Source organism: Osmerus eperlanus, chromosome 6 (genome assembly GCF_963692335.1).
Source record: "Osmerus eperlanus chromosome 6, fOsmEpe2.1, whole genome shotgun sequence".
Classification (NCBI taxonomy): domain Eukaryota; kingdom Metazoa; phylum Chordata; class Actinopteri; order Osmeriformes; family Osmeridae; genus Osmerus; species Osmerus eperlanus.
Window position 1 is genome coordinate 19,413,447 of NC_085023.1, and position 17,136 is coordinate 19,430,582.

A 17,136-nucleotide genomic window follows, 5' to 3' on the forward strand; every position below is an offset into this window, starting at 1 on the left:
GGTAGAATATTCTATCTCTCTCTCTTGCTCTCTCAATATCACTCTCTCTCTCTCTATGCCCAGATAAATGGTATAGATCTCTCTGAGGCTGTTTACAGGGGAAATTATGGTAATAATGCCCATCTGGATAGCTTGCATGTTTCCAATTACAACAGAAAAATAGGGAATATCATGATTCACCACATGGTCAGGCTAATTCTATCAGAGGGCTGAAAATGCTTTTATTTTTAATGCCATATGAATGTCAGCTTCTTGTTAGCATGGAAATCTTTTCAGTGACTCTTCCTCCTTCCTCAGAACCTATGTCTCAATGATGTGACACATCAATGATTGAATGCGTGGATTACACAACTATAAAGAAAAATCACTTAGTGATTCACCAAGTATGAGCACAGTGCCGGTTGCTATAGGATAGACGCTGCACATCCTGCACAACCTGATGTAAGCTCAGGAGGAATAAAGCATTCATGATAGCATCAAACCTTCACCAAAGCTCAGGTCACACAGTGTGATTTCAACACGGCAAACCAGCTCCATGTTGCTAACAGTTTAGAGAGGATAAAAATTGTTCTGTCGTAAGCAATCTGCAGCTCCACTGGGATCCAGTGAAGGGGAGTGACACAAGCACACAAAGGAAATCACTCCCTTATCAGACTGTTTACATTCAGTCCCCATACTGGCCACGCTGGGCTGCCCTCGGAACATAACCAGCCTTTACACTTTGCTATGACTAACCCCTGAATTTCACAACCACTTTTAAAAATAGACCTCCATTCCCCCAATCTGTTTAGAACACATGCATCTGGAGAGCATTAACATATAAAGCAATAAATCTTATTTTTTTCTCTATTTCTCTCCTCCCCACAAGAGGATTACAAAAAGGATTCCGATGGATCCCAGAAAATTCCCCCCCTTTTAATAAACATCAAACAGCAACAGTGAAACTAAAAACACTGATGGAACATAAAAGATATTGATTCTGTTTCCTTGTGCTTGAGAGTTGGAATGTAGGGCGAATGAGAAAGGGAGGCTATAGCAAAAACATGATTGCCTCACCAGCTTTCAAAATACTGTTGATTTAAGCAATGTGCACACATGGGTGTTAGGTTTCTACACAAGTGGGGGCAGGGAGGGGAGAGAAGTCAGCAACTATAGACTCTCTTTGATTACAACAGAAAGGAAACTCGCCCAGCAATATTATACATGCATGCTTTTGCGGTTACCATGCAGGCATGTAATTAATCCATTGTCAGGACAATGCACAGTGTCTAACGCCATATTTAAAAACTGAACAAAGCTATTTCCCCTCTTCATTTCTATGCATAGTAATTGCTTCTACTTAAAACACAATTTATCCTGTTATGTAATGATTCATGTCAAACCTATTATACATGTGGTTCTTACATGGAAATGTTATCCAGAATTGTGATAACATTATGCAACAGTCTCTTTCACATTATCACCCAACAACGTCAGACATGAAAACGAATCACACAACAAGTACAGGATGCTAAATGATGCTAACTTATGTTATGTTTCCCTAACTACAACAAGTACATGTTTGCGCAGATACAAGAGTACATTTCTATTAGGTGCTCATATCCAAATATGTCCTCAAGGTTCTTGTAAATGAAAAAACCCACTCCTCCACCAAGCTCTTTAAAGCTCTGTTCCAATTACACTACAGCGGAACAGAAACTCTGCAAAGACATGCGGCTCCTCCAGCCCCTAACTCTGCCACCCCCACCCTGAGAAGGGTGACATACTTTTGTGAATTAGAAAAAAGATTCTCTATCAAGGGGCAATGGCAGACTAAGACTTGGCCCAAAGATAAAGGTCAGAATTAGCATTAAAAAAGCAGAACAAACAATCGTCTCCACAGCCCTTTCTTGTTTTTTTACAACTGGCCATTATTCAGTATTCACATTCCCCTGGCACTCAACCCAATAAATTGTGAATTAAACATGGGCAAATGTAATGTTTCCCTTACACGAGTAAAACACACATTATGCGGTTTATTCAGGAAAATTGTTGTTTACCTAGCAGCTTTTCAGACACCTTCAGTCAGTCTGAAAAGACTTGTATTATATAGTATTATGAGCCAAGTGAATAAGCAACAGCAACAGGGTGTTGGGCTTGCTAGTCAGAACATATTTTCCGATGAATAAAACTGTTTCCCCTCACCTTTGCTGCTCTCTCGAAACTCAAATTACCCAACCAGTCAGCCAGCTAACTGGGAACGACAACTACTTTTTGGACCTTCCAATATTTTAAGTGAATTGAAAAAGAATACAGCTCTGTTTAATAAACTAAGTTGAGTGCTGATGAGAGATCTTATCTTCAGGTCAGTCAGACAGGGACGCTCATTAGCTGTGCTGATCTACTGATTGGGTCAATTTCATTCCAATTTATGAAGCGACTCGGTCAATAAACCGGCCAATGATCTATTTCTGGGGGGTCAGATGGCTGAGCGGTTAGGGAGTCGGGCTGTTGCCGGTTTGATTCCCGGCCGTGCCAAATGACGCTGTGTCCTTGGGCAAGGCACTTCACCCTACTTGCCTCAGGGGGGGATGTCCCTGTACTTACTGTAAGTCGCTCTGGATAAGAGCGTCTGCTAAATGACTAAATGTATCTGGAAACTTACCGAACTCGTCACACACGCTCTCGTTCTGGAGCAGCGTCGGGTGCTCGAAGGTATCCCTGCAGTACAGGATGCGTGCGTTGCCGTGGAGGGACGCGATGCCGCCAAGCGCCAAGACGGTGTGGTCCGTCAGCAGGGCAGACGGCTGCTCCCTGAGGCGGGCCAGGACCGAGCGGTGCCGACAGTACTGGGGGTAGCTCAGCACCAGAACCTTTCTGCCATCGTCTTCCTGACCTGAGAGAATAACAAAACATTCAAAAAATATATATTATTATATTATTATTTAGCATGTATTTATTACATTCAACCTGGGTTGAAATGTCAGCCTACCACCCCACTGGCCATGTTAACCTAACACTTCAATGATGTGAGTGTCAATGCAAATTATCTCAACCCTCTCTTTATCTTAGGCTGTGTGTATATATATATATATATATATATATATATATATATATATATATAGCATGACATATCACTGCGTATAACAGCGGAACCAAAAGGGCAACAGAATGTCAAGGTAAGCTCGTGGATTTTCACGTTTCGACTGACAAGCTTTAACAAGCTGGTTAAAGCGGACGGTTTACCAGAGATGGCTCACTTTAAGGGAAACAAGTGCAGGAGAAATTCTCCCCGAGGGCAGTGTTGTCGTTCTGACTCCTGCAGTAAGGAGACAACATGTGGCAACCTTGTGAAAGAGAAAACCTACCCTCGATCCATCACAATCCATGACGTCACACATGCTACACAAATCATTACCTTTATTAAAGGGGAAAAACATCTAATGTATTCTATGGTATATGGGGATGTAAAAAACAGGTATGCCAAGTCCAAACAAGAAACTGTTGACATATACATATCAAACACACCCCCAGCCTCCCTCAGCCCAACCACAGTTGAAACATATCCTGCCAGAGTGTGTTGGATACACTGAATCAACTAGGTTAGGATTTCATTGGAAGTGACAAGGGAGTCAGTTGGCTGAGCGGTGAGGGAATCGGGCTAGTAATCCGAAGGTTGCCAGTTCGATTCCCGGTCATGCCAACTGACGTTGTGTCCTTGGGCAAGGCACTTCACCCTACTTGCCTCGGGGGAATGTCCCCGTACTTACTGTAAGTCGCTCTGGATAAGAGCGTCTGCTAAATGTAAATGTAAGTAGAAGGCAAAATCCCACACAATACCATGCAACCCGTATTCAGATCCTGACATGCCTTGTGAAATATCAGGCATGACACGAACGCTATATACAGTATAAACAGACCTTTTATAGGTTAGACTTGGTCTGTCCAGCAGGATAAGGACCTACACTGCAGATCAATTCTCCACAGACTGGAGAACACAGACCCCCTCCTTATGATGGCCCTCATCACACACACACATTCATCACCAGCTGTTTCAGCTGTCACACACCATTAAGGCATAGTGGCAAAGGCTTTTATATATCCAAATGTCAAGACTTTTATTATAACCAGCTACCACCAGACCTGCTTCTCTCGTGAGGATCCTTGAACCATTCACTTGATTAGACTCAATTTAAGCATTAAGTGCTGTTTGTGTGTGTGTGCGTGCGTGTGTAGCCTAATGTACACACAGCATTTGTACTCTCTAAATTACATTGTTCACAGAGTATGACCTATCTAAATAAATGGCGTCCTTATCTTTACATAAGCATTTTAATTGGCTGGGTATCTAGCTTGGGTCACTTGAGAGTTGAAAGACACAGAAAAAGGAACATTATGCAATATCTCTGTCACATTCTTCGTACCCCTCCGTTTTCCCTCTTTATCTCTTTTCATCTCTCTCTCTCTCTCTCTCTCTCTCTCTCTCTCTCTCTCTCTCTCTCTCTCTCTCTCTCTCTCTCTCTCTCTCTCTCATACTATTGACCAAGCAACGTATTGTGTGGGTCTTTTAGAGGCCCTATAGTGATGATTAAACAACTGTGTAGCAGACTGTGGTAGGAACACATTGTAAAGCCATCACAAACCTCATAAACTCAACACAGCTTTTGTGTCATGATCATACACAACATAGAGGGACACCTGATATCATAACCACTCATTCAAGACACTCACCATTCATGGCAGGCATCCAAGACCGTCTAAGGAACATTTGGAGAATATTATACAAGCAAAAACCAATCATATGGAAACTACAGGCCTCCAGTGAATGAATAGTAATTTCTTGTTGAGGAATTAAAGAGCGTGAAGGCAATACTTCTCTTGGACTGACAGATGCTGTACCTGTAACATCTTTTGTTAATAATATCACGTTTGATAGCATCATTGATGTGTTGAATTCGCTGTGGGAACATTCATGGTCCTATGAACATTCAAATATGCATTGAGCATCTACTGACAGCGCTGCAGTATGAACACATTCAATGTACATTTACATTTAGTCATTTAGCAGATGCTCTTATCCAGAGCGACTTACAGTAAGTACAGGGACATTCCCCCCGAAGCAAGTAGGGTGAAGTGCCTTGCCCAAGGACACAACGTCATTTGGCACGGCTGGGAATCGAACTGGCAACCTTCAGATTACTAGCCCGACTCCCTCACCACTCAGCCATCTGACTCCCAATGTAGCAGTATAGTATGTGTAAGGAGGTGGAGCATAGTGTGAACAGCACTGCAAAGTCTATTTTCAGCCACGTGAATAACTTGTCTCAACAAGAAAGAGACAAATCAAATGTCCACAGCAAATTTAGCTCATGTTAACTCTCTGGCTAACATTTGAACAAGCATAAAACCCTTAAACCGGGCATGAACTCTGACAGGATCTTTCAAGCGCTGCAAACACAGTTCTGTTCGCAGGGGGGGAAAATGCTGAAAACCATTATTCTCATACTATCTGTCACCCGCTCGGCACTGAATCACTCACTCGGCCGAAATTTGCTGTTGTCGACATTTCCACATTATCTAAGCAGCCAAGGAATTTACTGGGTCTTAATGTTGTTGGGCTCATGCATGAGTCAATAACGTCACATTCATATTTGATTTAACAATTTTATACACACAATATATCAAAACTGAATGAAGAGCTTATGTACAGCCACATAATCAAAAGGAACTCTTTCTTACTGAAACTGGAGAAAACAAATACTGTACACTAGAGGAGAGAAAAGAGGATAGGAGAGGAAAGGAAAGGAAAGGAAAGGAGAGGAGAGGAAGGGAGAGGAGAGGAGGGGAGAGGAGGGGAGAGGAGGGGAGAGGAGGGGAGAACTCTTTCAGTATTCTTCCTCCATCCTTTGCCGTTTTGCTACTCGCCTCTGTATTGATTTCAGAGGTTGCCCTGTTTCCATTTAGCCAAGACTCCTTTCATAATGTATAACACATCTCGGATTCATCCGCCTCTCCTTCCTGCAGCATCTATGCTTTATCATAGTGGGGACGTGACACCGGGAGGCTGTAAACAGTTGGCAGCCTTGCTGTTCGTTTATCTTTATTGAAACCCCACCACAACACAAAAAAGGATAGCATCTGTTTAAAGTCACGGAGCTGGAAATCTTATTTTATTCCTTTAACGGCCAGCACACTACCCTTGTATTTGTTTTCAAGGAACGAAAACAGATAATCCAATGTCTTCCATATTCATGAGGTACTGCGCGTCCATAATGACTCACTGGCCTTCAGTCATCCCTTCTGCATCTCTCTCAAGTACTGACTCGTCTTTACGCGGCAATAATATCAAGCTGCACAGGAACCCTCCACAGTTTAGATCAGGCCTTTAAGAGCTATCAGCCTTTTACATTCACAAGGCATGTCGGCTGTGGTGAACCCCTTCAAAGGGAATCGTATTCTCACAAAAGGGCACAAACACCCAGAGGAAATGTTCTATTGAAACTGTATGAAGGGCAGAGAAAGAGACGGTGGAAAGAGAGAGGGCGAACTAGAGAGAGAGAGAGCTCTTGAAGCAAGTTGGTTCCTGTTCTTAATTATCAAAAAGCCTCTCTCAATTTGGAGGGGCGGAGCGTCCTGTAACAAAAAAGGAATGTTTATATATTTTTCACCTCGATTTATTCAAGTGTACTGCACAAGGACTGGGCACGCAGCTATGCATACAGAAATATCTGCACACGCTGGCAAACATGTACACGCGTGCACGCACACAAAGTCTACAATTAGACTACACTGTTCTTAATTTGGTTCCAGATGTTCTCGCAGTTGACACCGAAAAAATTGCAATAAACCACACTTTCAAAAGCATACTCCCATTTCAAATGGTTTTAGTGGAAAAAAACAACAGCACTTTCCTTGAGTTGATTTATGTGATTCTATTACATTAAACATTCTTTCCCCAGAGCAGGCTCTGCTCCCTAGCAACAAGAGCTAGCAGCTCTAATGTGGCTGGCATGGGGCCAGTGTAAGCTGTCTGCGTTATTGATTGCTAGATTGAAAAGTTTGCATTTAATAGGCTCTGTAATACATGATGAAATTATTCAGGGGCTTCTCGCGCCAAATTGGTTCCTTTGACTATCAAAGAGGAAGGCTGTTACAAACGAGGCAATGGAATGTTCCAAAGGGGGGTCTTTCATCCCGAAACAAAATTATACAGCTTCAACCCTGCATCTCTACAATCATATAGGAAACTTGAAACCATAATTGCCTGTAACCGAAATAGGCGTTATTGACATTGAACAAGCAGAGCGTTGTAGTTTTCAAGACAAGAAACACAGGTTTTTTAGAACCCAAACCGCTGGGTGCATGGTCTATTGTGTTTTGATAAACTGACTCTTAACAGTGAGTCTTTGTGTGACACAACCCAGAGAGATTCATACCACTGTTTGCCTTTTGCATCACAGATACTGCCCACAACCCATTGCAGTGGTACAACTACTCATTCAGCAATCATTAACAGTAGCAGTAGATGTTATGGAACAGACATTGTTGTGTGGGAACAGCCAGTTCTGAAAATGAACAGAAGGTTATAAGGAGAAAACTCAGTGATTCCTTCCACCATTCCTAGCTAAGTCTAAAAGGCTTTTGCACTCAGGTGAAGATATTCAATCTCTTCTGACGGCCTCTCCTATTCGTCACGCCATGTTGTTCAACACAAACTCCATTGAACAGCTGTGATATCCACATCATAAACATTGTGACAGAGTTTCTAGCCAGGGCCATATTCCCATGTGCATCCCCAAAATAAAACAGATGAGATGTTTCCTTTAAATGTACCTTAAATGGGACGCCACATTCTCATTTGAGGAGAGAATTCCTCGGGAAAAAATAACATCTTATCTCAAAGATTGGGAACTGGGTCATGTGGGGAATTACATGTCATTCTTGATGAAACTGGCTGTGTGTATTTCCTCAAAGGGGCCCCATTATAAAGCCATGACAGATATCTACACATACAGGCATGCACAACGCATAAAAGAAAACATGATTTAATATGTTTTCAGTGAAAAGGACAAAAAGGCAAAGGGGGAATATACTACACGCTATTTAGGACAAGCATGTAGCCCATTTTAAGAGCTATGATAAGAGGGGGGGGAGGTGGCCTGTCATTCAGAACAGCCCATTGTGAATTCCTGTCATTATATAAGAACTTGTGCTATCAGCAGATCTGTACAGGAAAGGCTTTAAATAAACAGCCGATAACTAAGCCAACTGGAACTATTTAAATCATTACATCCAGCAGCACAATGTGCAATTTGCATGGATTTGTAGAGGCTGCTGGCACAGCCAATCCTTCTGAACGGGTAATGACTTCAGTAGCTTTTGATCAAACTAAAGTCCTTTGTTCCCATGAGGAAAATGCTTTAATTTGGGCTTGAGAAAGAGTTTTATAGCAATATGTCATAATAAAAGTCCATCTGTTCATGAGTTGCTGTGTGTATATTGTTTAGTACAGTGCAAACACAAAGCAAATAGTGCTTACATAAACTGTCATCTACTAATCCGTTCAGTTTTTAAAAACACTGAGATTGACTTAGTTTCATGTTCTTTTACAACATAACTACAGGGTCACAATATCTCCAGTGGACAACTGCTAGGAGAGGAAATGGAGGGGAATAACATAGTGATGAATAAAAGTCATTTGCCAAGTGCCCCTTGTACAAAAGACGGAAATGAAATAACTGCCTTGACAACAGGAAGTGGCAGAATCAATGAACTATTGTGCTGTAATTTCTTTCCTACGTTTCCATGAGAGCTCTTACACATTTACAGGGCAGAGAACAACAATAAATAGTTCAATATGAAAACATTTTCCAAATGCTCGCAAGCGCAATGTGCCATTTCCAGCTTTTTTCTGACGTTGGAAAACCCCCCCAATCTTTTTCCTTAACGCTGACTTAAAGGTTGTAAATCGCACACTCTAGGGTCTGGAATCAATCAACCGGCACTGCAATTAGCCAGCGCGGCAGGACAATGGCATTGTTCCGATGCTCTGAAATGTACAGCGTGCTATTTCCATGGTATTTCTTTCTGACTGGATTTCCCTCAAAGCATGTTGTGAAAGGACTCTTGTCCAGTAACTGCAACATGCTCAAACACACCGCAACAGGAGACAGCTTGACGTGCATTCATAACACAGACAGACTAATATGTGTTCTCATGAAATATTCAGAGATATTAAGGAATGATAAAATGGCAATAAAAAGGGTGAGTCATTCCAACTCTGGAGGACGGGTTTGATAGGCTACTGTACGTAATAAAAGCCACATTTAATATTCGTAAACAAAGTGAATACACTCAGATCAACCTCAATAAATGTAATTCTAAGGGCTACTATGAGGTGTGCATTAGTGTGCAGAGCGTGCGTTTTAGATTTAAGGGGAGTCTAACTCAATTCATTGTGTGTCTTTATTGTGTTTCAAAGCTTGAATTTTAAAACACCTAATTCAATAAGGAATAAATACAGTCTGGAAATATTGGAGCAGACAATCACTCTCTGTCTCCATAACTAACTCTGTTTCTCTCTTTCTCTGTGTGCCCTCTGAGAGCTCTGCTAGCTGTTTGAGATGTCTCTCATGTTATGGGAGAGGTCACATCAATAGTGCTTCTGTTGTTTCAGACCCGACTAATGGAGCGACAGAACCCTTCATTTCCTCTGAGGTCACTGCAGTGTTCCACTCTCATTGTTAAACCGTCCAGCAGTCCAGTCATTCAACCCCCAGGGTACATGCAAAAACAGCTGGAAACACACTGTGACATTTCACACACCAAAAAAAAAGAATAATACATTTAAAAAAAGAATAAATATTTATTTCTGGTGTTGGAATCCAAATTTGATTATAAAGCGACTGCAAGCCAGAACAGGTCGTGGTTTACTGTCTTTCCTTCTATTGTTCCCATTCAAATTCGAGGCATGCTCAAATGCTCCCCACATCTAATAGATTTTTCCACCCCGCCACACAATTTACTGCTTACAGATTTAGAATTCTCTGGCTTCCGGCCAGGCCTCAGTCATAAGGGAATTAATGATATGAGCAGATCAGTGTAGAAAAACAGCTTGTGATTCTCTCCCCAACAGGTCTGAAAATAATGAAGAGGAAATGAGCATAAACAGAAACGATCTATCTATCATTCTTTCATTATATCTGTCTATCTATTTCTCTATATATCTATATATCTATATATCTCTCTATTCAAGTGCAGTAACAGAGCAGAGTGAGGAGCAAAATCAATACAAACACTTCATTAAATAGAAGCACAAGCTTTGGCCAGCTTCTGAATTAGTTCTGAGGAAATTGCAGAAGGTGGAAGAAATGCAACAAAGAAGCAAATAAAATGGGTTCAAGTTCAGCTCACAATACTCTCATTTCAACTGTCTCTGCTGCAACATGCCGTACATATCTTAGACATTTCCAGGAGAATCCTTAGCAAGATTCTGTCTTTACTGTAAAAGATACATCTGATGTTTGTAATGCATGCAGTATTAGAAAGATTAAGCAGGTATGTGGACCAGACAGGTTCTTTTCTGCTGTTTTATCACTCCACTCTCTTGTATCAACATTAGTAATCTTTGGTATTTCCGAAAAGTCTGAGAAAAGAAAGGACAGACTCCCAGGACCATATTAATATTAGATGTTCAGACGGGAACCCCGAATATCACCGATGGTTCGGTGTGTCTGCCGGCATAGATAATGAATGTTCCATTCAACATCGTACATCCGTGATTGCTAGGACATGTGCCATTTTAGTCTCAGGTGCAAGTGGAGAATGGGGCTGTGAAATTGAAGAATGAAGGTTCTGGAGAAGAGCCGGCGTTGTTTTCTTCCAGAAGATTCCTCCACCACTGCCCTGAAGGTGAGCACAGTGGTGATAGTATGAGGAAAGGGGGGGGGGGGGTAGGGGAAGAAATGTGACCTTGCATAATCTCTGTCATCGTCTCAGCTGTAAGAGCCACACCGGGTGACAGAGGGCCACAGTTTAGAAGGAGAGAATCACGGGTCTAATGGTCCACACTTGTTTTATAGATCAACCACTCACTCTAATGTTCTGGTAATGCACACAGCAATATCATATTCCAATTGTATGGCTCCATCTCCACCAAATTACCAATATCTGCAGTTATTGGTCTATGTACTGCGGCAAATTCGTACTTGCTGTTAGATATTGGTTATAGGTGGTACCAAATACAGTTGGTCTAAACACCAGATGACAGTCTAAAAAAATCTCTGTATTTTGCCTGAAAAACCCAACTCTGCTGTCTCATGCCCAGGCTAGTGGAATGAAACAAGAAAAGCAATTTCGACAGGCAAAAAATGGGACAGTCCTCTAGGGACAGACAGTCGGAATGTTAACTTTTGTGGCCCACGTTGGTGGAATTGCTCATCTTGCAGCTGTGGGTCCATATAGGCCTAAGTGTAATATTAGTCTTAACCCTGCCAAAGCTCTCACTGTGAAGTGCCTTTAAAACAGTTCAGTGTTTCCCAAGATGGCACTTGAATTATGACACCAATCTTCTCTCGCCTCGCAGTTAAAGAATCACAGTGGTCGATGCTGCTGCATGGCAGGAAAGGTCGCTTGTTCTCAAATTAATTACTTTTTTTTTCTGTGTGGACCTCTGTTTCTCTCTGCCTTTTGAACCCAATTCTTTGCTCGCTTGCCAAAAATGACGAACCGTATAATTTAGATCTAAAACAATACCACTGTGACAAAATGTGTCTTGCAGCATTTTTCTTACGCTGAGAGACAAATGCAGAGTGCAGTGCCTCAAATTGGCTGTGTGCCAGGAAATGTTAGGATACGCTTGAAGGAAGAAAAGAAAAATGTTTCCCTCGATAACAATGGCACACTTTATTACCTTTTAGCTCACAATTGTTTTCAATGCAGTCTGCAAGATTATAGCAGTATCCTGTTTTGTTGAACAAGCCTATGCCTGACATGGCATACTCGGGGCTAATAAATAGATAGTTTACATTTAGTCATTTAGCAGACGCTCTTATCCAGAACGTTCTGAATAGGATCAAGCAAGCAGGCACCCTTTTACGTGGACTTTAACTACTAACATGGAGGCATTCTGAATGCTAATTTATCATATCATACTCAAGGAATGTGAAAACACAATATCTATCACAAGGCCAGCAAGGACATTGAGAGACACACTCAAAGCGCTCCACAAGGGCTCTATATCTCCTTTCAATAAACATTTAATCTCAACAGTCAGTGGTGCATTACACACAGTATACACGCCATCCTGCACTTAGTACTATAGCCTGTCCCTGAATGTTTTGTGTGAGTACGAACAATCCTTATCTTACCATGCGTTTGACTACACATCAACCCACACCACAGATCAAAGGCTGCTGGTGATGCGCTGGGCCAGGAAGTGCTGACCTGGCACATGCACTGGCAGAGTAGCACGTCTAAGTGACAAGAGCATTTATATACACGGTGATGGAATCATTACCGATGACATCACTCCTTAGCATCACAGTTATAGCCAACACAAATGATCGTCGTTATCATCAGGCTTGAGAGAGAAACGTCACTGAAAATCTATACGGGGTGGGGGGGGGGGTGATCGGGGGATGGGTGGCGAGGGGGATGGGTGACGAGGGGGTGGTTACGTCTGAAACTTTACTCAGTGAATGGCCATAACACACTCAATAAGCGAAACGTCAACACAATCATTAATGAACACAAGCTGACTCTGACACATGCACACACAGACAAACTCAAACACTATTGATTCCTCCTGTTGTAAAACGACAAAGTGTCCATTATTGATCTTCCCTTCCACTTTGTGCACGAGATTACAACAATGCAGAATGTATCCAAGGGCAATATGACATTCAAAGGCCAGAGGCGCAGCACTCCCCATATAGTTACTGCACATGTAGACAATGAGAGACTCAATATATAATCCTTCAATAAACTATTCTATGAGGTATTGGTTCGTTTCTTTGGTTCAACACTCTTACGTAAAGGTTTTGATAATGAAAAAATGAATTATTAAGAGGCAATTAAAGTGTAATTTCAAGAAAACGGCAAGCTACTACCCACAGTTGTGGTATATGTGCTGGTTTTGAGCACTTTATGAAAGTGCAAGTACCTTCATAAAACAATTTCACAGTGCATTACTTTACTATCTTCTTAAAGGGTAAAAAAACATACAAAGTTTCAAAGGAAACACAAAGTTCTTCTCAATTCTTCTGTATGAATAAAACTAAAAGTGTTTCATATCTGCAGTCGGCTTAGCATGACTCATCCAAGACTGCTGCTTTTTTATCTAGTGATTCATGTTCAATGCGGCGGTGAAATACCCCAGTGCAGAAATCAAATACATCAATGATTATAATAGTCCTGCATATGACAAATACCAGATCGGAAAACAAGTCCATAGAATGCACTGACAGGAGTGATGCACACTGTATACACTGAATGCATAAGAACAACAAGTATTACTCTACCGTAACGTAATATCCTGAATTCGCAAAACCATCCTCACAAATAAAAAACACAGCTCAAGAAAGTTGCGGAGAAGATCAAGACTCAAATACAATTACAGAGTTGCGAATTATACAATGACAAGCGGGAGGGTCAACTTCTTCTCCAGGGCGTGTATCGAGCCCCCCCCCCCCGACCTGTTGCTTTTACCTCTTTTGGGGGGGTCGAAGTCTTAATTAGGGGGGTCAGACCCTCCCAAACCCCCCTGTAATTCGCACCCTCAATACAAACACAAGCACGCGGTAACAGCATGGCCAATCATGATCGAAATCCCTCCCAACTGACAAACGACGAGACAGCACACAGCAGAGACAGAATGGGGAGTCAGGTGGCTGAGCGGTGAGGGAATCGGGCTAGTAATCCGAAGGTTGCCAGTTCGATTCCCGGTCATGCCAACTGACGCTGTGTCCTTGGGCAAGGCACTTCACCCTACTTGCCTCGGGGGAATGTCCCTGTACTTACTGTAAGTCGCTCTGGATAAGAGCGTCTGCTAAATGACTAAATGTAAGTGTAAATGTCTGTAAATGTAACGGGGACACACTGAAAAACACGTGGCCGGCGGGCTCACCTAGCTGGGCCCTCTCTCTCTGGATGTCTCGGAAGTTGAGGCCGCTGGTCAGGGTGCTCTCCCGGTACCGGTGCAGGGCTTCCCGCCGTCCGTTGGTGCCCAGCTCTCGTAGCACGGCCGGCTTGAGCGCCTCCGCCTGCAGCCCGTGGGCCCATCCCGAGAAGTCTGGAGCCGTCCACTTCACCAGGTCCTCCAGTCGCACGATGACCTTCTCTGACACGGCAATGACCTCATGCTGGGAGGAGGCAGGAGAAGGAGAAAGAAGTGTAAGGCCGGGAGAGAGAGAAAGAGAGAGAGAGAGAGAGAGAGAGAGAGAGAGAGAGAGAGAGAGAGAACCAGCACAAGGACATCCAGAGGTGAACTGGCGTTTGGCACCTTGCTAAATTTACTCACTTTATTTACTTAGCAAGGTGCCAAACGCCAGTTCAGTAATTTTTTGGGAGGGGTGTCAACAGAATTGCACTTTACAAATGTTATGTTTTGAAGGCTGTAGATCAGCAACAGCAGAACCTGCTGTATTACCGAAGTGGGGTTTTCCAAGTTGCTATTGTTGCCATCAGAGTCAGGGACAAAAAGAAAAACATCACAGAGCAGCCTTTTGTTCAGATCTGATACCCTCAAGTAGGTTCCAGGGCTGTTTCTACTCCATTGATGGAGATTAAAATTAACTTTTGTGTTTTGGAAGAACCGCTACTGCAATGGAAAAAGTCTCACTTAGAAATGTTGAAATGTGTTTCCATTTTGTGAAATAATGGGTGCTGGGCTTGTCATCAGGCTGGGTAAGAGAGGGGCGGTGGGAAAATGTTATTGAGGCCTACAGAATCTGGAGGGCAGATGTGTCCATACAGAGAAAATGGAAAAAAAAGCTTTCTACCATTTAATACGCATCTGTTTGTACACACATCTCCCCTAAAGCTACTGTACCTTTAAACACACATGTTCGCACACTCCCGACTGTACAGACACACATGCGCATGCTCACACACACTTTGTGCAGTCTGCCAATCCACCCATATCTCTCCACAAAACACACAGCAAATCCATAACAGTTAGTGATATCAAGAAAAAAAGAAAGAAAAAAAAGAAGCTGTGAGGAACAGCTTCATATATCTGTGTCTTTTCAGTAAGTGAAAACATCAAACATGAGTTCTCAGCCATTCTATAATGAGCTGTCTAGAGCTGTCAAGTGGTTGGTGGTTGAAACTGGTTGCTGCGCTGGCTGGCTCCATGCAAGAAAAAAATGTTTTTCTTTGCTCAAAAAAAGGAGGTCATTTGAATAATGTAAAACTCCAGATTTATAACCACTGAGCAGTGGATAGTTGATGCCTGCAGCTAAAAGCAACTCGACTGAAATATACTTTACTCATATACTTTAATGTAATTGCCTGGTATATGATCCCTCAAAACAGGCAAGTCAAAGGAAATACATGATATTTAATATCAGGCAGCCCAACTAAGATATCTAAATAGATTTCCCGGTATTGACTTCATACCAGATACGTTGTGCAACACAGGGAAATGTCGACAAAAACACACTTCTGCCAAACCACTCACATTATTGTGACAAGTAGTGTGCTTGTGTGTGTGTGTGTTTATGTCTTGTGTACTGTATGTGTCTATGCAATGTGTGTCACTTTCAGCATGCTATAACTAGCCATCTCCTTTAAGAACTAGTTTCACATGTTTCACAAACGGTTGACAGTCAACAGCTGTCAATGTAATACATCACCGGTAGATGAACAGATGAAACACAGTTCACTCAAACACAGTTGGCACACAGTCCTGTTAGTTTAAGGAGGGGTGAGATAAAAAAAAAACACCAAGCCACATATAGGGCAAAGGACATACAATGACATGTGCTCCCTCTCCAAAATAAACCAATTCAAAGAAGGCTTATTTACACACAGTGATGGACATGTGTCCTGATCTATATCGCTGTACAGAGTAAACATGTGTGACATGTTTTGAGAGTTAAATATATATCAAGTTCTGTAAATAAACGTTTGCAATGAACTGACTGTGGACCTATTATAGGATTTCTCAAAATACCCTCATCTATCAAGTTCATGTCAATTGTATCCCTGACAAAAACACGCTGTTATATTTCACTAACAGTGCCATAGTGCCCCTAGATTGTATCATCCAATTAAAAGCCCTGTGACATCCATATCACTATCCTATACTCTGGCATGGGACGGGACACTGGGGTGTAATTTGGAACAGTGTGGGACATTCCAGAATGTCACCATTTTGAGGCGTAGCGTCACATTGGTTGGACAGGCCTTTGAGTCGAGGAGTCAGGAGGCTGTTGGCCGTGCCCAGTCACGCTGAGAAGGTTTCAGGCTGCTGGCCCAGGGGGTCAGCCCAGGAATTCTTGGGGCTAAAGGAGATTAGTAATTGAGTAATGGACATGGTGACATGAACAATGCTCCTTGGTGCGCTCCATGGAGAGAGTGAAACACAATATGAGTTCATTATCTATCCTCCTCTGGACTGACCTTGGCTACTCTGTCTCAAAGCAAACTCAACCTATCTGTTAAAAAAGAGCCCTCCAGTGGGCACATGGCAAGTACACCCCAGTCGGGTTATACTATTATTCATAAACTGTTAATCATTAGCTTCTAGATTACAAGTCAGACTGAGAATGATTATTGTGGCTGACTGTTTGGTTGATTGTATGGCTGACAGTGTCAATGGTTCATAAACGGGTTAATCATTTCATTTATAGAGTTATACTTTTCTATATTTTGTATAGACAACAAAGGCCGCAACGACATTGAACTAAACACAAAATGTCATGGTAGCCTACCCGTATTAGATGTGTTTGGACAGTGTGTAATTAAAACGAGCTGAGGAGACACTAAAACCCAAACTCACAGCTGAATGTTTGCTATATTATTTTGTCTGTGCGGTGCATAATCACAGTTTTAAAACACAACAATCTGAAACGGTGCTAGGAGCCCTCGCTGAAGAATGAAAATATAGCAGGCACATTCAGTAAGAACCACTCATCTGTGGTTTCGTTCTTCCAA

General features: G+C 42.3%; 1 protein-coding gene across 1 annotated transcript in view; it reads right to left on the reverse strand.

Annotated features, from left to right (window-relative positions):
• LOC134022597 (AT-rich interactive domain-containing protein 5B-like) overlaps positions 1-17,136 on the reverse strand; it is a 46,739-nt gene that overhangs the window by 25,405 nt on the left and 4,198 nt on the right. Inside the window, exons 3-4 of the mRNA XM_062464234.1 lie at positions 14,105-14,339; positions 2,645-2,875 (exon numbers count right to left, since the gene is read on the reverse strand). Of these exons, the coding sequence (XP_062320218.1) occupies positions 2,645-2,875; positions 14,105-14,339 (466 nt within the window). The remainder of the gene's footprint in view (positions 1-2,644; positions 2,876-14,104; positions 14,340-17,136) is intronic.